Source organism: Poecilia mexicana, unplaced genomic scaffold (genome assembly GCF_051168715.1).
Source record: "Poecilia mexicana isolate PSO_F unplaced genomic scaffold, ASM5116871v1 scaffold_23, whole genome shotgun sequence".
In the NCBI taxonomy this organism is placed as follows: domain Eukaryota; kingdom Metazoa; phylum Chordata; class Actinopteri; order Cyprinodontiformes; family Poeciliidae; genus Poecilia; species Poecilia mexicana.
Window position 1 is genome coordinate 6,401,453 of NW_028263392.1, and position 24,320 is coordinate 6,425,772.

The 24,320-nt window shown below is 40.6% G+C and overlaps 1 protein-coding gene across 11 annotated transcripts in view; it reads right to left on the minus strand.

The window, feature by feature from the left end:
- Window positions 1-1,001: 1,001 nt before the first annotated feature.
- The window catches only part of cald1a (caldesmon 1a), a 58,159-nt gene continuing 34,840 nt past the window's right edge, over window positions 1,002-24,320 (minus strand). For 2 of the 11 annotated variants that reach the window (XM_088003436.1, XM_088003437.1), the window contains exons 3-17: window positions 19,560-19,697; window positions 17,433-17,832; window positions 17,046-17,078; window positions 16,827-16,937; window positions 16,170-16,276; window positions 14,809-15,076; window positions 12,959-13,096; window positions 11,625-11,654; window positions 9,546-9,589; window positions 9,367-9,442; window positions 9,082-9,219; window positions 8,278-8,373; window positions 6,772-6,840; window positions 5,482-5,518; window positions 1,002-2,904 (exon numbers count right to left, since the gene is read on the minus strand). In XM_088003436.1, coding sequence (XP_087859562.1) covers window positions 2,891-2,904; window positions 5,482-5,518; window positions 6,772-6,840; window positions 8,278-8,373; window positions 9,082-9,219; window positions 9,367-9,442; window positions 9,546-9,589; window positions 11,625-11,654; window positions 12,959-13,096; window positions 14,809-15,076; window positions 16,170-16,276; window positions 16,827-16,937; window positions 17,046-17,078; window positions 17,433-17,832; window positions 19,560-19,697 — 1,699 coding nt within the window. In that variant the 3' untranslated portion in view covers window positions 1,002-2,890. Of the gene's footprint in view, window positions 2,905-5,481; window positions 5,519-6,385; window positions 6,438-6,771; window positions 6,841-8,277; window positions 8,374-9,081; window positions 9,220-9,366; window positions 9,443-9,545; window positions 9,590-11,624; window positions 11,655-12,958; window positions 13,097-14,808; window positions 15,077-16,169; window positions 16,277-16,826; window positions 16,938-17,045; window positions 17,079-17,432; window positions 17,833-19,559; window positions 19,698-24,320 lie in introns of all 11 variants that reach the window. The other 9 variants (XR_015762209.1, XM_088003438.1, XM_088003440.1 and 6 more) reach the window with 9 other exon arrangements.

Here is a 24,320-nt window from a genome sequence, read left to right on the forward strand (position 1 = left end):
ATTTTGGTAAATAAAATGATTACGTAATGCACGTTAAACATTTCAAAATTAGTTCAAATTGTATAGTTCAAAATTACTTCTCAAATTATAATAAGCATAGGCATATTTAACACTTAGCCATCATTTTAAATACCTTATTTTTATCATGGATATTGATGCATTGGGCAATGACAAATATTGACTGTTCTGATGTAATTTTGGGATGACTTTGAAAATGATAAAATGGTGCCTTAAAATGAGATACTATCTGCTTTAAAGCAAGATATCCCTCCATCACAGAAACAGGCTTTCAGAAAAAACACAAGTATCAAAAACAGATATTAATTCCACTTTATAAACATGGAAACGAACTGAAAGGTAGGAAGTAAACATGGATGGAAGGGAGGTTAGATATATAAAGGAAACAATGTAGGGCATATGGAGCACAAAGAAGAAAAGGAAATTCACAAAGAAGGAATTAGGAAAAGAAAGGTTTTACACGAGTGGCTGGATGGGAAAAAAGGAAGCAGGTCACACCGGAAGAAGGAAGGCACAATCAAAAAATAAAAGACAGAAGATGGGACCAAAGAAAGGAAGGAAGAAGGAAATAAAGGAAAGAAAACTCAAGGAAGGGAAGGGAAATTTGAAAAATGTCAGGAAAGAGAAGACAAGAAAAGATACAACAAAAAGGAACTAGGTAAGGATAAATGGAATAAATGGCAAAAAGAGGGCAGGAGAAAAGAAGAGAGGGAGAAGAAAATTTAAGAAATGGAAAATGTTGTATTCCATTTGTCCATACCTGGAAAGGACAAAGAAAATTCCAGACTTTTCCTGACTGTGAAGGAATCCTGGCTTTACAATCCATTTCATCCACGGAATATTTCACAGTCTTGGTATTTACATGGTAAAAACAGCTTACAGGTAAACCAAAGGGAAAAATAGCGACTATGAAACAAACGAGAAGCTTGAATACTTAATGTGGAAGACGTGTACACATGGGAGACATGACAAGAGACTTCAACTGGAATACCTCAATGTCTTTATTGTTGCAGTTGAGTCAGTCCATGGTACAATGTTACAAACATCCATCCACGTTTATGACACCGAGATACAGAATCAGATACAAGTACAGATGTGTGTGTTGCATAGGCTTGGCGCTACACAAACAAGTGCCTGGTTAAAAATTGAAAAAGAAAAGCATAAAAAACATCAAAAAAACAAAAGGACGAGATTGTAACAAAAAAAAAAATACAGCACAATAAAACCACTGTATTACAAAAGAAAAGTCACATTAATTCACTCTTTATAAAATATTTTGGTCAAGCCCCCTGCTTTTTAGAGGAGCCAAAGGAATGTGATTGTCAGACTGTTGAGCAGTAACATTAATCAATTTAATGCCCCGACAAACCGATCATGTACTAATCAAAGCTTGTGCCGCGCCGACGATATGAGCTACATAACATGTCAGAGAGAAAAGTAAAAAATAAAAAAATAATCACAGAATCTTCGTTGCGATTCTTTCATCTTCTGTTGCGGTCGGAAACGTTCTCGTTGCAATCGTAAGGCGAGAGGTTCTACATAGTGGTAAATATCCTTAAACTGCTAACTCGTTACATTGCTCGAGCAGAAGAGGCGTGGAAAAGATTACTGTAAAAGGCAGAATACAAAACTTGGTCTTCTTTGCACAGTTTCCGTACATAGCACAGCTTCAAAGCAGCGAAGGCACCATGAGCATTTCAAACAGGAATGTAGGAAGATTTTTTTTATTGTTTTTTTTTTTTTCACAGCACTGTGGTAACGGATTTCCCCCCTTAGAGACTTGCTCCATTTTTTTACTCTCTTTGTCGCACTTAAATAAATAAGGAAATAAAAAGGGGAAAATTACATTTTTGGATAGGGACAATTGGGTTTGGATAAGGTTATTTACCCCAAATTAAAAAATAAAAATGATATCACTGCTTGGAAAATTCATTTTGTACCTTTATTTAGGTTATCTTTGATATTAAATTTGTGTTTGATGTGAGGAATTTAAGTGGGACAATAATAATAAAAAACAGGAGAAATCAGTAAGGAGGCAAACACTTTTCCCAGTGCTGTACAAAGTGATCAACAAAAGCTTTATAAAAAAAAAAAAAAACAACAGCCAGATACAATAAACCACATTAAAACTTAAATTAAAATGACATAAAGGATAATAATAAGTCATAATGGCCTTCTGAATATTCAGCACTCCTTTCACCTTCACAATTAACCGTCTGTTGGTGAAGAGTTTTCCATCGTAAATTTAAAAAAAGCAAAAAAATACCTTCTATGAGCATAGAGATGTTATACATGATACAATGATACTCAAAACGTCACATGTGCTAACTTATATTACTCAGACCTTTCCTCTGCTATTGTTAAGACATATTTAATACAAGTGAAATCCGCTAAAATCTAGAAGTGCTTACATTTCTATCCTGAACAGGTGGCTGCTGAGTATAAAATAGTGATGTGTGAAGCCGTCTCTTTAAATATAAATTAAAAAAGAAAAAAAAAATTAAGGAGAGATGGAAAGTAATCTGTAAGAGGGAGAGATCTGGGTTCACTCGTCTATTTGGAACGGGGGAGGAAACTTAAAAAGTGGAGGAATCTAAAAATCTAAAATGCTGATTGGGAACTCATTCGGGTCTAAAAATGTCCAAATTTCACAGCGTTTTTCTTTTTTTTCCCCCTCTGTTATTTTCAGAACCTAACCCATTGTGCAAAAAGTACTACACTTGGTCAAAATGCAGAAGGTGTTTTCAGTACAGTGTGGTGTCACTCCTCGTAGGGATCTGGTCGTCATTTGGTTCTTAGGAAAAAAAAAATTGTTCAAAAGGTAGAATCTTGGATTGTCGTGGTCCCCAGCTTTAGTGGCTCCTTTAAGACATTAGTGTCCCATACCTGGTGAAAGACACGATACAAGTCCATCAGTGGCAGACAGGTGTGGGTTAATGGCTGATGGTCAGACACGCGGGGTCGAAGTAAATAAAGAGCACAGCGAGGAGCTGGAGTCACGTAGTTACATGCAGACAAAGTGCCATTCAGAGGGCAACATTACGCAAGCAGCGGCTTGAAAAAAGGAGTCATTTGGTCAAACTTCAGTGTATTTTGTTGCAATTTTAGGTGACGGACAGTTTAATCCATAACTTTGAAATGGAAAGACAATATTTAAAAAAAATTTTTTTGCCAAGTAAAATTTGGAAAATGTGGCGTGCATTCCTCTTTTTAACGTGCTTTGATTTTTATTTTTGGAACAGATTTTAGCCGTACAATTTGGAGGATATACACCTGGTCATGTCGCAATCGTTGCATGAGAAAAACTATGCAAAAACTGCACATCAACCTGAACACCATGCACGGGGATGGTGAAGGAAGCATCATGCTTTCCTTTACACAAGTTAGATCACAATATTTTCTCCTCTTAAAATCTGAAAACAAGTAAAATGTAGTCTAATTGCACTAGCTTTGAAAATCAAAAACATCTAATTTACAGAATCTATCTTTTTAGACAAATGTTTCTCATAGTTAGCGAGGGTTGCAAAGTGCATTGATCTGGTATAGATCAATGCATTTTCACTTGTTAGAATGGCCCAGTCAAAGTCTAAATGTGCTCCAAGTTTTAAAACAATCCTTTGCATTGAACATGTCTACTCTTTAGTTATTCTGAATAGTATAATATATTATAATCTGGCAGAGACACAATAGAAGTAGTTTTGCAAAGTACTGTCTTGAGTGAGGGTGAATACAAACACACTTTGGTTTTTTCAAAAATATGTGCTACTTTGTTTTAATCGCGCACATGAAGGCTCTACAAAATAAACACGTTTGTGGATGTAACATGATGAAACGTGAAAATGTTAAAAGGTTATCATTAGATATTATTAGATGAGCAATGCTAACTGTGACGAGCTAGCAATATTTTCAAAATGAAACCATTTCCAGTAAAGCTTATTTTTCCACATATGCTGCCAACGTGTGCATGTGTGTGTGTGTGTGTGTGTGTGTGTGTGTGTGTGTGTGTGTGTGTGTGTGTGTGTGTGTGTGTGTGTGTGTGTGTGTGTGTGTGTGTTTTGCAGCGTCAAACGTCCACCAAGGTCCTGCAGCCGGCTCTGGGTGAGAAATCCGAAATCTGTACAAATCCTCTGTCATCCTCTAAGTCAGCCTGAAATGGTGCACTAATCTGCAACATACCAGCCATTAATGTGACAAAACCGGCCTGGCAGGAGCTCCGCTTCTAACACTCATCGGGTCTAGAGCAGCAAAAGTGGAGCTGTACGTGAGTGAAAAAGCTAAAAGGTTTGAGTGGCGTCACAATGGCTGCTGAGTGTGTTTATAGAAGCAGGAGGAAGGAGGGGAGCATGCATGTGTGTTGTCCCCCTGTGCACCGAACAAGCGGCGCATTACATCGACATGTACAGAATCCATCAAGGCCAAAGTTCTCGCCTGCCTGACTGCCGGAGGGGAGCAGAGGTGGCGGTGGAGTGAAGGAGAGGAGGAGAGTGAGGGGCTGCGATCCGATTTTAAAATAGCAAGCAATGTTTAGGTGGCATCCTAAAAGGCTGTGGAGTCAAACAAATGGCACCCTGGAAAAAGACAGCAGGGAGGGCAGTGGTGTGGCCAGTTTTCGTTTTAAGGACACGGTGCTGTGTAAATCAGAGCTCTGTCGACAATTTAACACGTGTCGCAAAAAGGTCACCAATCTTCACGTGAACATTCGAGGGGAAAACAAACTGGGAAAAGGTGGTACTTTAAAAAAAACGTCAATGCACTTTGCAACCCTCTTTGGTTGGAGAGGGTAAAGTGACAGCTTGGAGAAAGAATAGGCCCACTCTGCTCTTTATAAATCTGGTGCTCTCTGACCAGATCTGTCAGGTCTAAGGACTAAAACATATTAGTCCTTCGTGAGGCACGAAATTTTAGGTAATGGAGATAAAACTGCTTTAAATTTAACAGGAGAATTTTAAGGTTACACGTGGATAAACTTTTTTTATTTTGGGTGTTAACTTCCAGAAAATCTCCTTCACACTTTTTTGCTAAATGGTATAAATATTTTCACTTAAGCTACTTTTTTTTTTTTACTTTCTGTAACAGCAGATTAATTTTGTAATTTTTTCTTTCCTCCTGTCGAAAACAATGTTTTGCTAGCTTCTCATTTTATCAACAAATAAGACTTTACACTTATTTTCTTTAGCTTATTTAGATGCTTATATATCAACAAGAACAAGTATATGTCATTTCAAACTCACATTAATCTGCGCTACAAATTTTTTAGCTAGCCGTGCTGTAATGCTAATGCTAGCTACTTTAACAAGATAAGTGGACATCGATTTCCAAAACAGCCATAAAAATGATCAAATTCTTGTTAAAAGCTCTTTCAAAAAATAAAAATCTTTTGAAGAAACTACTAATTGTTTTGTTAAAAAACCCTTTAGGCTTGCAATAGCAAGCTAACATTTATATCGCCTACCTAAGACTCACCGTTAGCGACTGATTTGGTCTCTCCTCTGACTGCCATCTGGAAAAAAATTTACAACAAAATGAAAGTTATAAAGCAGCAAAGACATGGAAATTTAATAAAAACATACCTGAACTACTTACTACAAAAATACATCCACCTCTCCTGTCGAATCCTTTTTCCTTACATCACACTGTAAGCTAACGATGAGCTCGCTAACCACTACCCTGCTTCTCCACAGCCCAGACCACAGAACTCATTACAGCAGATGGGTCTGCTGTTGCCCAAGTATGAAAAACTGACCAAGGCACTTTGCAGAATATCCTCGACACACACACTTTTCTTTCTGCAGTAAAAAAAAGTTTTATATAAAATGCTGTGACGGTATTTGCAGTCTTACAGATTTCTTTTCACTCAAAATGTTTCAGATCATCGTAGAAGGAAGTCTGTAAGGGTGCAGATTAAAAAATAAAAAAAAATTCACCAACTTTGGCAACAAAACATTCAGTGAAGCTGAGCGTAGAGCTGTGATTCGTGGCCAACAGAAGCTGGAGCAGTGCGACGTGACAAAGCCACCCATGAAAAGCGTGAACACCCTGCGTTTGGACACCGGTCACCCAGTCACAGCGGCAATCTGGACCCGCATAAATCCGCTTCGTTACGGGTGTCGAGATGACCGGACTTGGGCTTGATTTATACGTTTCGACTCTTTTTTATTGCTCTAAATTCCAATCAAGCCCATAATAAATATCTGAAACTCATGGGCGCCTTATTGCTAACTTCGAGGATAATAAGCAGTGGTGTCCAAACAAAGCAGAACAGAATGCAGCTGTGTCCGTGACAAGAGAGCAAAACAGCGTGACAGCAGAGCGTGGGGTCATTCTAGGACAGGCGTGTTGAGGAAACGCAGATTAATTACTCCTTTACCTCTCCAGGCTTATTCCAGATTGAATGCCGAGGTCAACTAGCTGTGAGAGTTCTTTAAAACAAAAACAAACACGAGTGATTGTTACTTCCATTCCTGCTACGGCGGGGTCAAAATAACGTGAGATTCCGGCTCCTTCCCCCCACCGCCTCCTCTTTAGCAAAACATTCTCTTGAGTAGCAACAACTGGACACCGAGGACAAGCCTGGAAAGCTTTCCAAGACCACAAACCACTTCATGGCATAGTTAAGACTTCATCTGGATGTTGTAATGCTCAGCTAGCCTTTTTTTTTTCTCCCCCACCCCTTCCCTTTTCCGATCTGGTCCTCTAATCACCCGGCTCATGTTAGAAGAAGAGACAGAACGAGCGGAGATCAATAGGAGCTACCTTTGTCGGAGTGGCGCCTTTGTTTTCCCATAGACTCCTCTTGTTGGTGACATCAACGGGTTTCAGGTCCTGTCGGAGTGAATCGGGGAACAAAAGGCAGGGACAGAGCAATTTATCTGTGGCGCTCGGCAACTGTAGATCTGTTTGATTTAGACTGAAGCAACAGATAGCTGGGAGAGTGAGGAGGAAGGGAAAAGCTGGAGGAGTGTTTGTTTGTTCAGAGGAAGTGGAAAAACGGAAACCTCATTCCAAACCCAACACATCTTACTTGAATCTGCTGTGAGGTTCGAACTCTGTTCTCGGGTTTTTTAGACTCTTTTTTTTTTTTTTTTTTTTTTTTTTTACACAAAGTCAACAGAATATCCTCCTTCTCCTCTTAATTCCTTTACAGATCTCCCAGAAAACACAAAATCTTTGCAAAAATCTAGCGATAAATTATCAGTACACTTGAAATATGACAAAATCAACTTAAAAGTAACTTTTCAGCAAGAAATAGCAGTCAACAACTCCTTAATATTGCTCAGCAATCGGCAGAATATTTCACTAATACAAAAGGAAAAAATGTCTCCTTATAAGTGAAATAATCTGCCAGTGGAACAAGTACTTTTTTCAAATCAACATTAAGGAATAAATGACTTGTATTTCTTGCCGAAAAGTTTCTAGTAAGTTAGTTTTTCTCTTATTTGCACTAGAAACTAGACAAAAGAAAATACCTGGTAAGATTTTGTGTTTTGCAGTGTGGTAAGCGCATACATTTTCAGACCAATAATAACCAACAAAGAAAGTCTTTTACGTCACAGTTTATTTAATTTCGCCCACTATTTTTTCAGCCACACTGATGGTTTTTGGGTCAACCGGATAACTCAGAATTTAACAAAAGCGGCAATTAATTTTTTCACATATAATCAACTTGCCTTTCAAATCTTTTACTCTCAATACATAAAATCATCCTTTTAAAACCACTTTTTTTATTTTACTGAGACAAAAAAGCATAAATAGAAGAAAGATTATTTTTTTCCCGTGTGTATAATAACAAACTATCATCAGATAAAACAGCACAATGAAAAACAAATTCTCCACTGGATCATAATAAACTTTTAAAACTGCATGACAGAGTGCACCCAACTGCTGTCGGCAATTTCCATCTGTATGTTGAAATTACAACTATATCTGTGGCCACCAGGTGGCGCCAACTAGACAACCAGACTGTTTCCTGAAACAAAGTCTGTTCTGCAGGGAAGAGTCAGAAACTTTTTTTTATTGAAAGGGATTAGATTCTGCAAGATGAAAGCTCTCTTGCAAAACTAGATAAAAAAAAGGGATAGACAAAAAGAAAGAAAAAAAAAAGTTCCAATTCAAATCTTTTGTTAAATAATGTAACCTATGCCCAGAAACTAGAGGAGGTAGCTACTCAGGACATTTCTCTCTTAATATACTTGTGTAAATGTTGCGGTTTATAAACCACTGAAAGCGCCTCTGAGCTGGGCTGGAGATGCAGTGACCTACCGTTGGCCTTCCTCCTGACGTCTTGCCGCTCTCTGGGGTTTTATTCAGCCAGTCGTTGATGCGGCCCGCCACGCCCGTCTTTATAACAGCTGCTTCCTGTTTGAGCAAGGTCAAAAGTCAGCCAAACTTGCAGTAATCACTAGCCATTCAGCAGTATTCACACTTGGCGTTTCATCATGTTTCAGCTGCAAGTTTGATAGATGAGGAAGTGAAATGTTCCTGCCTTTTACCATCACCTAATAAGTAATGTGTCCAGTTATAGCTCTTAGTCATCAAGTAAAATGTAATGTGTGGTAGAAAAAACAAAAACACTGCACAACACGCTGAACACAACATCTCTACAGTGAGAGATGGTGGTGGCAGCATTATGCTTTGGACATATTGTACTACAAGAACAGGAAAGAAGATTTATTGAGATAATACTTGAAATGTGACGCTTGCAGATGGACTCCATTCAATCTAATTGAGTCTCAAATAAATTGAGTCGAAAATAAATAAATTAATAAAAGACAAAAATGTAAGTCTCTAGAGTCGGGTTTTGACTAGGAGGTCTGAAACATTTTCCTTCAATTTTCCCAGAATGCCTTGCTTCTTATAAAGAAGGGTAAAAGGGATTTACATAGCTGATAGAGAAATATCCCATAAAAAAATAACTAACTGGATCAAAAACTGGTTCTATAAAGTGTTGATTACATGAAAACTGAAGAATAATTCTGCACTACTTTGTCCAGGCTTTCAATTGAGGTGGCAAAATTAAAATATTAATTAAATATCTTTTTGTTTTAGTAGTTTTCTTTCTTTTACCTTAAAAGTGCTTCCAGCACTTCCAGGTGAGCTGAACACGTTGCCTTTCTCCCACATGCTCTTAATGTTTCGTACGTCAGTGACCATGGGAAGATCCAACACGGTGGAGCGAGGGGATTTGGACTCCTTGTTCTCTCGCTGCGGAGACGAATAGCGACCGGGTTAAACAGGGATGGCAGCTGTAGCCGTGGCTGAGCCATGTTTTATTAAAAAGACAAGATTTCGTACCCACCCAGTGCCATTTTGTCCCCGTAAATAATGAATAAATAGCCTTAAACAACAGACCTGAGCAGCTGAGGTGTACTGCTCCAGCCGGTTGTCTATCTTGGACACCACAGGAGAATGAGAGGCCTTCACAGAGCTGCAGAGACGACATTAATATGTCACACCCAAATATTTCAGATCGAGCTAATTTTAATATCAAACAAAGATAACCAACAGGCAATTTTTAGATGAAGTTCTACCTTTTCTGTGCCGACTTGTTCAGGAATTCTGCTCTTTCTCCAATCTGGAAAACAAGATCCAAACGAGTTAGAAATACTGCTTTTGTACCTGACTTGGACATTATTCCCTACTAATTGTGGATGAAAGATTTTTCTCACGTTAACATCGAGGACAAATCTAAAATCCAAAACTTGATTGAGCTCATCAAAAAAGTCCCTCATTGTTCCCCTCTGTGTGCAAAAGTTGCTCTCCAAACAAGCACACACATGCAGAAAACACAAGACAAACAGAGCAGGCTCTTTCCCTTCCCTGCTGTAGAACTGTGGGAATCTCAGAGGGTTGTTTATGATATACACAACATGAAGACTTAAAGAGGGGGCCGCATTCCTCAGTCACAACGTTCTGTAGATGGACAAAAGACAAATGCTCAGAAAAAGCTCTCGTTTTCCCCTTCTTTTTGTCTCCCCCCCTTCTCTCTGTGAAAACAGACCTTTTGCTCGACTGCTACCGAATGTTGAAGTTCCAAAAATAGTCTCCCAACAGGAAATTCCCCATTCTCAGACGCATTTTTATTTTTTTTTTTATAAAGAGCTGCATCCACCCGAACGCAGTTAAAGTAATCCTGTTAACCCTAATCGCTTTCCTGCACATCCCTGCAGCCTGTCCTTCATTTGGCCTGCTGTCCGTCTCTGCTTTATCTACAACACAAACCAGGGTTATGCTGGTTGACGGCTGATAACGGAAATGCGCGCACTTGGAGATGCGGGTTGCGCTGTGAGCTTTTTCCAAGCAGTGAGGCATAATTATCTATGCTTTTAATGTAACAGGATGCATAAAAATCGCCGTCGTCAACAAAAAAAAAAAAAACGTGTACAGGGAAAAAAAAAAAAAAAAAAACGGGGAAAAAAGTGTATATTCTCAATTGCATGCTTGTATTTTTTGAAATCTGAAATAGGCTTTTGACAGGTCTCACTGAGGCATGAAATTCACTCAGCACATAAATTGAGCAGGAAATTGCTCAATTTCTGGATGGAATACAAAACAAAACAAAAGAAAAAAAAAAGCCAATATATCTCAGCTTGTGCAATTTTACATGGTACAACCGCAGCTAGATGAAATTGATTCAACTCTTTTTAATACATTGCCTCCATTTATAGGACTGGTACACCTAAAAGAGAAAACAAGACATCACAAAGGCCATAAAAAAGTATAAAGCTGTATTAGTCAATCTGTACACATTACTGCTAACTCTCCAGTTGTTTCTTAGCTGCTAGCTCCTTAACACAATGTGAGCAACCATGTCGCAACTGAACTGTTTATTTCTTGTTGAATTTCCTACACAAGCTCCTCTGCTACTCTTAAAGAGACAGAAAAACAACATATTTTTTAATCTCTCTTTTTAGCTAGCTAGGTAGCCGACTAGCTAGCTAGAGAAAATAGCCTGCTTTTGTTAGCCAGCTGCCCAGATACCTAGATAGCAGATTTGCTATTGAAGGATCTGTTTACCATTCATAATCTTAAAAGTATGTGGTATGTGATCAAATTTATGTCTCAATTTTTTTTAAGGAGCCAACAACTGTACTCTGGTTATTTTTTTCAAAAGATATTTGTTTGCCTGTCATTAAACAAAAAAATTGTTTAGCGTTTCAGTTAAAACGACTGTTTCTGATGCCGTGGCTGTAGTATGCGACAGCATTAGCATTATATTCAAGAAGAAGAAGCCCCTCGGGTAATACTGGATTCATTTTTTGAAAACTGTTGCACTGAAGTCAGATTCCTGAGTGGGAAGGTTTGGGGTTGCCAAATATAGTGAAAGTTGCAGGAAAAACTTTTTATTAGCCGTTCTGATGGTTAGAACTGTCATTTTTAATACGTTGAAAATGACAGTGACAATGACATTTCTGTGATGTCCAATACTAACATGAACCGTATAGATGTTTAAACTGCTGGAAGCCACAATTTCTAAGTGCAGTTGTGTATAAAAATGCACACATTTCAACAAAATCACAACCTTAAGTTCCTTCATTAGCAATCTTGTACGACATGCAAACACACATGCATAAAAACACCCCCCAACACACATGCACAACAGTACCTACAGTGAACATGATGACAAAGTAAGGCTGTGTCTGAAAGGTGGAGAATTGAAATTTATTTACAACCCGGCGACATTTAGGACTCCGGTGTGATCAGAGCTCACCATCAGAGCCCTCATTTAGTCTGGGGGTCTCTCTGGGCCAGGACCATATTACTGCTAAATGTCCCTAATTAGATTTTCTCCACACGTTGAAAATCCCCCTCGGTTTTTAGCATGTGGGAGTTGACTTCTGGCAACACTGGAGACATTTATTCACATTTAAGTTACTTAAACTTAGACAGTTTTATGAAGAGGAAAGGAAGTGTGGGACACAGAATGGGGATCTTTTTTTATGTATGTTTATTTGTGATAAACAGGATAAGGTATCTGCAGACTTTTAAAGAGTCACTGAACTTCTCTTCATTTGTGCGAAATGCTTGATCTTTGTGAGATAACTCTTCATAAATAAGACCTAAAGAGGACGAGAGGTGCAGTGAAGTCTTAATCTTTTAACATTTTGGATAATGAGTAAAAGCTTTGACGTACTGCCAGATGAGGGAGATTTTAGGCAAAAGATGCAACGCTGTGAAAATGTACCTGTTCACTATTTGTCTATCCAGAGCAGTGATTGTAAGAGTAAGTTTTAAAGCTGTACCTTTGTATTAAATTAAAACGTCTCACTTTTGGCCACCAGGGGCGCCGTTTCAACAACGGCTTAGGATCTTTGGCATGTACAAAAAAAACGTTTAAAGAAATTACAAAACAACTTGTACTCAGAGTTTGTTGTGAGTTTTGTTATAAAATGCTTCCCAACACTTAGTTTCTACCTGCTGCAACAAGAAAAACTATTTTATATCCGACCAGAAATCATAACACAACTGAATAAAAGATCTCAGGACAAAATTTTAATTCCAGCATTTCAAAAATCTTCATGTTTTTCGCCTTGCTTGGCTTCATAGTGTCATCATTATTCATGAAGGAATGAGCCTGTAGCCTGAATGCCGGGTAATTAGACCATGCTCACACTCGATTAGACTGTAATATGATGGTATTTTCCCTGCAGGTTAACAACATACCGTGAGAATCTTGTACCGGTCCGACCCTAATGGAGACAGATATAGAAGCCAAAAAAAAAAAAAAAAAAAAAAAATCAAGCAACAAAGTTTTAGGTTTAAAGATACATTTCAGCCTCCCCGCCCTCAGAGTTTTCTTTACTTTAACCAGATCGGTTTGGTGGTTGGAGGACTTTTCCTCCTGAGTTCACCATCATGGAATGAGAGGTTTGAAGGAATGGAGCCGATTTTAAAAGAATAATTAATGTGAGCTTGAAGTGACAGCTCGAGAAGGGGAGCTTACCTTGAGAGAAGAGCCTCGAGGACTGACGCACTTGAACGGTTTCCCCTCCCCGTCCACGGTGTCGTCCACCTTCTGCCTCTTCTCCGCAGCCTCGGCCCGTCTCCTTTCAATCTCCTCTTTCATCTTCCTCTTCTCCTCCTGACAGACAGACGAGGCAGGCTTGATCTTTACTTTTACATTCGTTTTGTCATTGCTGAAGCTGCTGGACACTGTCAAACCAGCAATCCACTAAAACTCTTCATAAGTAATATTGTAGGATAGGAGAGGAAAAAAAAACAACAACCTTACAGATTTCATCGGTTTCTGCACCTTTTTTTTTTCTTTTTGTCGGTTGTAAGTGATTATTTAATTTATGTAGGGAAATAAGCTTTCAAAACCAATCAAAAATTTACAGATTATCCTCATAAGCCACAATCTAAAGAAATACAAGAACGGTTTGGAAACAAAGTCAAACATCTATCAGTCTGGGAAATGATACAAGGCCATTTCTAAGGCTTTGGGACTTCAGTGAACCACAGTGAGAGCCATTATCTACTAATGGCGAAAACGTGGAGCGGTGTTGAACCATCCCATGAGTCGCTGATCTACCAAACGTTCTCGCTGAGCCAATCAAATTCTTGCCCAGGAGGTCGCAAAGGAACCCAAAACAACTGAAGACCTCAAGAAAATCTAAGGGTCAGTGTGCAACAGCAAGAAACTGGGCAAAAATAGCCTCAGTGGGAGCTGAACGTTCCAAGGCCAAAGCCAACACTGACTGCAGCGCCAACCCCAAAGACTTCTGGGAAATCATTTGGAGAACTGACAAGACAGAAGAGGATGTTTCAAAAAGGTGAGAGTCTCTGTATATATACCACAAAACATCAATTAAGAAAAACGAACAACACATGACAGTCCAACACGGTGGTGGCGGTGTCATGATGTGGAGCTTTTAATGTAATTAATGGAACCAAGAATTCTGCTCTGTAGAATAAAATCCATTAGGAGAATGTCATGAGTTTGTGACATCCACCAAGTCTGAATCTGAATTCGTTAGTTTGAATACATCTTTACCAAAGTAAACGTTTATAAAAATGATTTTGGATTAACTTTGGATGAAATTTGTTGTGTGACGAAAAAGCAAAAACAAAAGCAATCTGTTTTTGAACTGTATGTTCTTGAAATATATTCATATCCAAGGATGGTGCCAGGAAAATGAAACAACGTGTCAGACAATCAGACAATCAGAACCAATTAAAGACGAATCAACCAATTTAGTTCACCAACTGCAGCAGGTTACGGACCTGCTAAGCTCCTCAGAAGATATTCTTATTTACAGTTCGCCCCCTCCGTCAGACAACGGCCCATTTTGGACAACAACCCAACAAACTGCTACAAAAACCAATTAGCGTACGAGGCGTTTGTAGTAAATTCAGACAATGGCTTGTGCTTGGCAGAGTGTCAACCCTTTCCAGCTTCCTTGTCTTGGTTAATTAGTCCCTCTGTATCTCTGGGCCATCTTTTAATTACTAACCAAAAGGCCTCATTAACATCACACAAGAGGAAGAGAGCGGGGGCTGATGGCGAGAGACGGGCCGCCACGTTCAGTGCCAAGATCAACAAAGACGAGCCGGCCCGGGTGACGGCGGGAGCCCTCGGGTGGAAGGAAAAAGCGATGACGCCTCCGTTTAGGCGAACACGACGACACAAAGGAAGATTCACAGAAAGACATCGTGGTGAGGGGAAGAGGAAAGAGCGACAGACGGTGGATTAAGAGTTAATAAATAGGGCGAGGACTTCAGTGTGAAGCGCAGATCTAGAGTCTGCCATCGTTGAAGAAGAAAAAGGTGAAAGCACCGTCAGTGAAGCATTACCTCCTCTCTGGCTTTCCGTTCGGCCTCCTCCTGCTTCCGCTGCCTCTCCTCCTCCTCCAGCACCTTCCTCCTCTCCTCCCGCTTCCTCTTCAGCTCCTCCAGCTCGGCTTCGGCCTCCTGCTGCTTCTGCCTCATCCTCTCGAACTCCTCGCTCTCGGCGTCATCGCGCCGGCGCTTCAGCTCCTCCAGCTTGCGCTCTGCCTCCAGGCGGGCGTCGTCGTCCTGCTCGTCGCTGGCGGACACCTCGGGGGAACGGACGCTGCCGCGGCTGAGGCGGACACGAAAACACCGACTAGGGTTACCCGCTTGACATTTGATCTGAGCTTAATATTTAAACACAGACACCGAGGGATTTTCTCTCAGAGAACATAAAAAATACACACAGTACTGCTTTGCATGGTAAAGCTTGCGAAACGTTTCTGGCTAGAGTCGCCAAGCAGATTGAGTTGTTCCCCCAAAAGACCTGCAGCTGGAATTGCAACAAAAAGTGGTTCCATAAAGTGTTGACGAATACACAATAAAGTTATGCTAGCAGAATAAAGTCGTAAAATTACAAGAAAGTAGCAAAGATTTGTGACTTGCTCATCAAGTCCATGATTCTTTCTTCGAAACAAAAGTCCTGCTGCTGATAATAATTTGATGCTGATGTGTTTAAAGATTAAACACATCTTTACCAAAGTATCACTTCACAAGACGCTCAACATTCCTCATTTTAATTATTATTCGTGTGGAAGTTATAAAGTTACCATTTCGTTTTACTAATATTATGACTTCATTCTGGTAATATACATCTATTCTCGTAATATGAGCTTTTGTCTTACAACTATTCTAACATTACAATGTTTTTTCTTGTATTATTACAATTTTACTATTGTAATGTAATTTCAGTCTAGTATTTCAACTTAATGTTATACAATTTCAATTTCAGAACACTACTACTATATTATCGTGATATTATAACTGAGTACAGCTCTTTTCTCAATACTAACACTCCTGTTTTATTAATAAAAGGCCACATTTCTGAGACATTTATGTGCAAATAATGTTATTTAGGCAGACAGTCAATGAGGAACAGCTCAACAGAAATGGATGGAGAGATGACCAGATAGATGGATACATGGACAGATAAACAGGTGATGGATGACATTAACTATAAAGATAAATCGGTTAATAATAAAGTAATGAACTGACACTGGATAAGATAAGTTTCATAAAGGAACATATTTTATACAGTGTGAAATCTTCACAAACGTCCCACAACGGCTAATTAACCCGGTTTCAACTTGGTGAAAAGTTCAGAAATATTTAAGACGACCGCATCGTCGGCACGAGAAGCAGACAGAGACGCAGCAGGTGCGCACCTGAGGGTCCTCTCGGGTTTCCTGTGCTGTTTGGGAGCCGCCTCATCATGCAGTCCTCCGTTATGCTTCCTCTGATCCTCCTCAGACTCTTCTCTCTCGTTCACCTGCTGCCACACACACACACACACACACACACACACACACAAACGACAACAGCGACAATGAGGGGCATGAGGTTAAAAAAGGGGCGGAGACGCAGAAAGGAGGGAGGGAGTGGTCGATTGTGAACAAAATCCAAATAAGACGTGACTGAAACGTGACGAGTTGTCGAAGTGGAAGAGTTGCAGAAGGAACACAGTGACCACCACTCTGTGGAACGTAACGGAGTTGCCTCGGTTACGGTGCGGACCACGCCACAGACACCAGGTGCTCGGGTAATTTCAGCGTCCCGCTCGGTTAATCACACCACATTTTTTTCTTTTTCTTTTTTGCTCTTTACCAAACTCCTTAAGAAGTCTGATTGTGACGCTGAAGTTACCCAGGAAGATCTTTCGTTTGAAGCGGTGCAGCACACCTACACTGTAGTTCTTACCGCGTGTATGATACCTCATTATCCTCTGATTGCTGTATCTCAGATACCTCAAAGTCCTCTTCAATGTCATTTAGTAATAAACTCTTGCTCTCTGTTGGGATATCTACATAATCATCCTCAGGTACCTCTTCATCCTCCCCTGATGCTACTGAATCCTCCTCAGCCTCGGAGTTTGCTGACTTGGCCTGACTTGAACTCTCACTGACTACCGAATGGGTTTCGTCTTCAATGAGATCCTAAGAAAAGGGATTACAGCAGTTCTTTGAAGCACAAATCTGGGATTCGCTCAAGGATTTGTGCTAAAATAAAGAGAAAGAAATCTCCAAGGGACTTGGCTGGCATACCTTGTGTTGCATTGCACTCTCCTCTGCTGATGCCTGCAGAGACAAGCATCGTGTTTGCAGGTATTTGTCAGCAAAAAGTCATTTAACCCCTGAACTTTTCTGGATTTTCCACAAATTTCAATGTGTTTTATTGGGATTTTATATGATAGATGCTCATGATTTAAAAATAAAACCTGACAAACCTTAACCTGGCCCCTGGAAATAGATCCAATGCCACCAGCTGTCTACAAGATTTACAATCATCAATTTCTTCAGCAGAGTTTAAAAAAAGTCCCTCTGTTTCACAATTATCCACAACTGTCACATAAAATCACAATAAAATATGTTGTAATGTTAAAAAGTTGGTGTTAATGCCTGAAAACTACAAAACAGATGACCATGACTGACCTGTTCTCTCAGATTAGGCTTTCTTGGTTTGGTTTCCACAACTTCAACTTTCTCCTCCTCCTCCTCCTCTAACTCCTCAGGAGCAGGCTCCTCTTCCTCCTCTCTAGGTTCCTCTTGCTCTTTCTCCTCCCGCCTCGAGCTGCTGCTCTCAGTCTTCTCCTCGTCCTCCACGGTGTCACGGTAGCGGCGGCTGCGCCAGGGTTGCCGTTCCTCCTCTGTGCTGTTCTTCTCCTGGCCGTCGCCGTCGCCAGCGGGTTCCAGCTGCTTCTGCCTCTCCAGCGCCTCCTTCATGCGCCTTTGCCGCCTCTCCTCGCGCTTGGCCATGCGCTCCTGCAAGGCCAGCTCCTCGTCGTCCCCGCCGCCGCCGTAGGAGCTGCTCACAGAGACGGACTCTGTCACGCTACGGGGAGAGGAAGAGGACAAACTGTTTCACTGCGGGGGATCTTTGCGTTACGTCAGAGAAGGCGGCGGCTGTTCAGACAACGTGTTTATAGGGCACTTTACAGTTTTTGTAATTTTTTTTGTTGTGTTTATTTCACTGTGTTTGTTATTAATGAAGATTACATTTAAGATGCGTTATTTTCAAGCATCTCGTACCAAAAATATGGACTCAAAAGTAAATCAATGTGCTTATAATGGAGATCTGGAGAAACTAAACAAAACCACATAAAGCACATCAAAATACTAAAGCACAACATTCTTAGCATAGCCGCCGAATAATGCGAAGTAGATGAGAAATATTTTTCATTGCACACCGTTTACAATTTCCCCTCAGTCCTTCAACCTTTCAGCAAAAGGTCAAAATCGAACAGTTTCGGGGTCAGGGCAAATCTGACAGGATGCACAAGAATTGAGAGAAAATGGGTTTGTTGAGTTTTTGTGGTGTGGTCTGTTATGTAAAAATTAGCAATAAAAGAAGTTTGTGCATCAGTGAAGTAAACAGGGAAACTTTTTCAAAAGCTAACTTTTTTTGTTATTCTCTTATTACCATGTTTTTATGATTAGTTAGGTTTTTAACACTGAAATGGACAGTGATGGAAATCAAGGTTTGCATCACTATTTGGCTTATGTAATTATTAATTATGAATCGGTCCCATTTTTGTAGTTACTTTGTTTAATTGTAATTCTGAAGTAATACTAGATTTGTGGCAAGACGGATTAAATAGAGTTTCAGCGAGTAAACGTGGAAATTCGGACACTGTTCAGTTAAACAGCAGCTATAAGGATTTAAAATATATAACATATAAATAATTAATAGAGAGCTAATGATTAAACTCAAACTTTTTTAAGGTTGCAAATGAATTCCTGAATGGAAACCCTGCTCTGGTTAGCGCTTAGCTAACAGGAATATTTAATTTTTTTTTTCCAAACTGAGATTGCCGTGACTGCAGGTAGGACACAATAAATCACTACTTTACATTTACACACCTACGTCCAAAACAAATACCTACATCCGCGTAATCAATCTTAAGCCAACACACAAACAGACCGTCTGAAAGTGTATATCCTCCGACCTCGCTCAAAACCAGCGTGACTCAAACTGCTCTGGCCTAAAACGTCTGGCAAACATTATCGCTCACTGCAAACGATCAACAATGGTTTATTGCTTGACGTCTCCGCGTCCTGGGCACAGTCCCCTTGTTGTTTGACCAGCCCCGGATGCATCTCCGAGCCCAAAGGGAGGAAACATTCATGACCACAAAGCGACGTTTGTATTTCTGGATGTCAGTTCATCCCACCACTTCCACTGTTGCAAAGACGATTCATCAAACAACCAATGCAACGCAATGGATTTTTTTCCTTTTTGGCTATTTTTCAGATGAGATCATACATTACTGAGACACCTAGCATGGATTTTTTATTTTTTTTTCTAGAAAGGAAGTCCTCCCAATTTGCTGCTTGCTTTATTCACTATCTAGGTCATCGACATTTCATTTGAGATGAAGAAGCGCCTCTACTCTAGTTTGTGGCTTAAAAAGCTGAACTCTGTACCAGCAGGAAACTTCCCCCCTGCTGAGGAAGAGCTGAACCGTTCGCTATAATTTGCATTTTTGTTTCCAGCCCTAATTTAACAGCGACACTGGGAGCCAAGAAGTTCGTACAGTCGCGTTTCAGCGCGAGCGTCACCTGTGGCTGTTGGTCAAGACGGCGCCGTCCGGCAGGCTGCTGGGCTCCTCGCTCTCCCGGTTCCTCAGCCTCTCCTGACGCGCCCTGCGCCTCCTCTCCCGGGCCGCCTCCTCCTCGTCGTCATCGTTCCTGAGCATGCTGACGGCAGCGAGAAGAAGAAGAAAAGCCAAGTGAGAGGACGAAAGGACATTTTCTTCTTTTTTTTTTCCCCTCTTAAGCCAACTTTCAACCCTTCTTCCCTTCCTCAATTAAACCTCCAAGTCAGAAACTTCAAAGTGAATGATTCTTTAAATTGGACTGTAATCACCACAGTGACCAGAGCTGATGGATTTGCTTCGGGGGGTTTTTTTCCCTCACACCCCCCGCCCCACTCCTTTTCTCTTATCACGCTGACCTGTCAGCTGTGAGACATCTAATACTTCTTATCGAGGCTGCAGTTTTCACGAGCGATAAAAACTCAGCCTGAGACCTCGCTTGGCTGCGGATAAGAGAGAGCCATGAAAGTGTTTCGGGATTGTCCAAATCTGGTCTAAATTATAAGCGATCTTAACAGTTAATTTTTTGAGAAACGCATTAAAACCAGGAATTGGGATTCTCGAACATGAACAAAATTAAACGAAAAGTTGAAATAAAATCAAGAGACAAGTTGTTCTTTTGTGCTGACATGACGGGAATGAGCCAGTAACTATAGACATGTATGTCAAAGGTACATTAATTCAATTACAGCAGTGATAATCTTGTATATTTTTGCAAGGGGTGCACTTATCTGCATGCTAAAAGCGTCACGGTATTTAATCTTTAATTGAACTGGAATGGTGAGCCTGGGAATACTCTGGTTTTCATCCAGGCCATGGAAAACCCTTAGCAGGATCCTAAAGGTGCATGGAAGTTCACCCAACCAGTCCACATGTGTTTTATGGACATGGAGACCCCTTTATATGTGCTGTCAGGTTCCAGTGTGACCACCATCAGAACCTGGTCCACATTGACGGCAGTAAGTCAGACTTGTAGCGGTTCAGGCATCTATTTAGGATCACTCCCTGGTGACGTGTTCCAGAAAAACACAGCTAATCCTTCTGGAACAACTTCCGCACCGAAGAGTGTTGCATGACGTAGTAGATATGCTGCATTCACTGATCTAAACAATATCTGATTTTTCGACCACCAGAAAAGGCAGGCAGAAGGGGAAAAAAGAAAAAGTCAATTCTGATCATGAGTTGATTTCTTGGTGCATCTTTCACTTAAAACAATGCTTCAGTTGTACTTATTTTATTGAAATCTATGATGTAAACAATAGTGAAATTAGTAATTTTGTAAAAAAGGGGGGGAAAAAATCAGTTTCTTTAAAAATATGTTTTCCACTCTTAGATCGTTTTTTAAAATTTAATCTCAAATGTTTCTACATTTCACACTGTTTTCTAAACAAGTGTCCCGATTAAGCGGCGGGAAGTGCAGGCAATAAAAATCAAAGACATTTTACTGCTTAAAACAACAACAATAAAAAAAAACAACAGCAGCTTTTCAGCTGCTGCTGATTTTCCACCTGGAGGTATCTGGTCAAGCCTCCAGCAGATGGGATAACGGCCAGAGGAGGTCGAGTCTTGGACATGGGTAAACATCTGGTTTTTGAATTAGGTTTTACAACTTTCTTGCTCTATTTACTATAATGCCCAGACATTACCAAGGATGTACTGTTGTAAAAGAAAAAAAAAAAGAGGCAAAGAACAACACTGTGGTTACATCTATTTAATGCCCTGCATCAACAAGACATCATAAGAAGGTAATAAAAAAGTTCACGGTCTATTTCCCTTTAAAGATGTGATGAAAAGCAACAAGTCCAGGCCTTCCTCTGGGGCCAGTGTTGGCTTACGGGATCCAGGAAGGTGCGACCGAACGTGAGCTACAATAAGCAGTTTACATGGAAGATGCTGCACTTCCAAGTACCTCCGATACTAAACTACCTCTTAAATATGGATGCCCGACATCAAAGTCATCATTTTGGTGTTTCCCCCACCCCCACTTTAAATTTTAGGACTTCTGGTTGAAATCGGGCCACCTCACGTTCATGAACAGAGTTCCACGCTTCGTCGCCGCTGCCCTGGCTGACCTTTACACTCCCACTGCGAACCACACACCCCAGCTACCGCAGATCGCAGCGCAGCTTCTTGAGGTCAGCCAGCGAAGCATGCCTCTGCATGTTAATTGCAACATGTGTGGTGAGCGGAGCCAAAGCTGCTCTGGTTTATGCAAAGTTTTACAGCTTGTGAACAACTTTTCCCTTCATTTCGCCCCGTTCGGCTGCTACCCGTCTCTCTGGCTCTGGCTCCAATTTTGCTCCCACATGGGCCGTGTTGTCATAACAGCGCAGATAAATCTGCTGACGCCCAGGCGAGGCCTGTGGGATGGTGATGTCAGTGATGTCAGGCAGTGCTTTACGTGTGCGATTCTTTAAATTGGGGAACTTTGGGGTATGAAATTGACTTAATTACAAGAATTGCCGGAAGAAAATTGAAAAAAAAACAAAATGCTAAATTTGCCATCGTTCTAATCTCTTTAGATCTCGGATGGTGTTTGAGCTGATATGGTTCAGGCTTCAGCCAATACGACAAAGTGCTTTGGAGCCAAACATCTCTACTAGGATGTGTTCGAGAAGTCTTCCGGTTTGTTCAGTTATGTCCTTTTTTACCCCCCTTATCCAGAAACCAGCTCTTTTTTGTGTTAATACACATCTGTATCCCTTAGACCAACAATCTGGGAATAATCTTTTTCACCAGCGAAGGAGAGACTTGAAATAACCTGGAAACAGCCCGACATTCTTCCCATATTGGTAGGGAGTAACACTTGCTGCTCTGAGGTCATTGCTGATGTCTTTCCAGCTTCACATTGTGTTAGCAAGTATTTATGCTTCAGATCAGCAGACCAAGAATCCTATTTCCCCCCGGCAGGAAGACAAGAGTTCGACTGTTTGGTAAATGGATTTATAACCCGTTTCCAGACTGACGGGCAGCAGCAGTTGCATCTTTGAGGTTACTGCTGATGTCTTCCTGCTTTGGCATTGTATTTACACAGAGGAATCCTCCATTTCATTACTGATTAAGCAGGCTTCCAAAATATGGTCTCACTTGCTGCTGAGCCATAAATCAAGTGCGATTGATTAGCAGCTCCTGGATGTTCCTTTTTTCTCTTAAATCCAAAAGAAGTGGGCCTAAACTTACTTAGTTTTTTTCCCCCCATGACTGTAAGGAAACCTATTTTCTCGTGACATTAGCAATAAGTTACATTGGAAGAATTGAGAATATTAGGAATTATTTTACATTTTATTATATTTCTCTGCAGGAAAAGCCTAACAAATTCATAAAACGGTCCAGTGCTCTTACATCAGCCACAATTCAAAAGAGTAATATATATGCTTTTCTAAATAACATCCTCTTTAACTATACGCCCCTTTTAATAGAAAGCACATTAACCTTCATTTAAAATGCCATGGCAACGTGATGTTTTTACAGACAAAAAAAAAAAAAAAAAAAAGTTGTGAAACAACCGGCGTAGCTCCCAGGGGACCAGTCCGCCCCAGAAACGGCACCGAATGTCATGAGAAAGAGGGAAAGACACGGGCTAAATATGGAACAAAAGGGTCCTTGGTGGCTGTGATGACGACGACGATCTCAGGGTTAAAGATTCCCCCAGTAGGAGAGAAGAGCAAACTCCTAAAAGCTGAATTAGCATTCCCGTCAATCACAGCCTTGGCTGGAGACGCATGCACTAAGCAAAGCTCTGATTTAATATCCCCCCGCCCCCTTCCCACCGCCTCCTTCCGTACCTGGGCCCCAAACTCTATCAGCATACTGACAGAAATATGAGGTGGGAGCAGAGGACAAGAGAGAGCAAGCAAAACGGGGAGCAGGGACAAAAAGGAGAAGCGGGAAATGAAAAACGGGAAGGAAAGGGTGTGCACAATAATGGAAAAAGGAGTAATCTGCAGATTTTATCACGGCCAACTTTTCCTGTACAAAATGATGTGCAGCCACGGTTAGAAGCTGCTGCTAAGTGCGTTTGCCGGTGTATACCCTTCAACAGATGTCCGTTTCTAGGGAAACCAAACACAGAATGTAAAGGAAACAACATTCGAAACCACAAGGTGACATCTTACATATTTATAGCGAGAAGTATTCACACCTCTTGAACTTCCCTACATTTTGTCAACGTTACAGCCGCGTTCTGAGTGGAACTTTTATGCTTTTATGATGTGTCAACACTTTGCAGCGCGATATTGTTACGTGGCAGGAAAAATGATTTTATTTCCCTTCCGCTCCACAAATATGCACAACTCTATGTTCACGTGAAATCCTAAAAAAAAAAAAAATAGATTAAGCTTTTTCTAACATAACAAAAAAGTTCAAGACACAGCAGTTTGACATGAGTTTACAGCTGAAAATATAAGGCAATACAGCATAGGTCTGAGTGAGCTTTAAAAAAAAAATCAACTGTCTGCAGACATAGCATTGCCATCAGTGAGCTTATTAGGGAGAAAAATGTCCAAATATTATCATTACAAGAAAATATCCCAGAAATGTCAGTGAAAATAATTTGGGAAATGCCCATGGGAAAGGGGTTCTTAAAGCCTCCGTGGCAAGAGTGGGACAGAGCGATGCGAGGGAGGAAAGTGAAAAGAGAAAGGCTGCAGGGACGAGCGGGGTAGAGGAATTAAGGATGGTAGAGGGGTTGGGGGGGAGTGAAGGGCGGGGGCTTGGACTGGGCTGT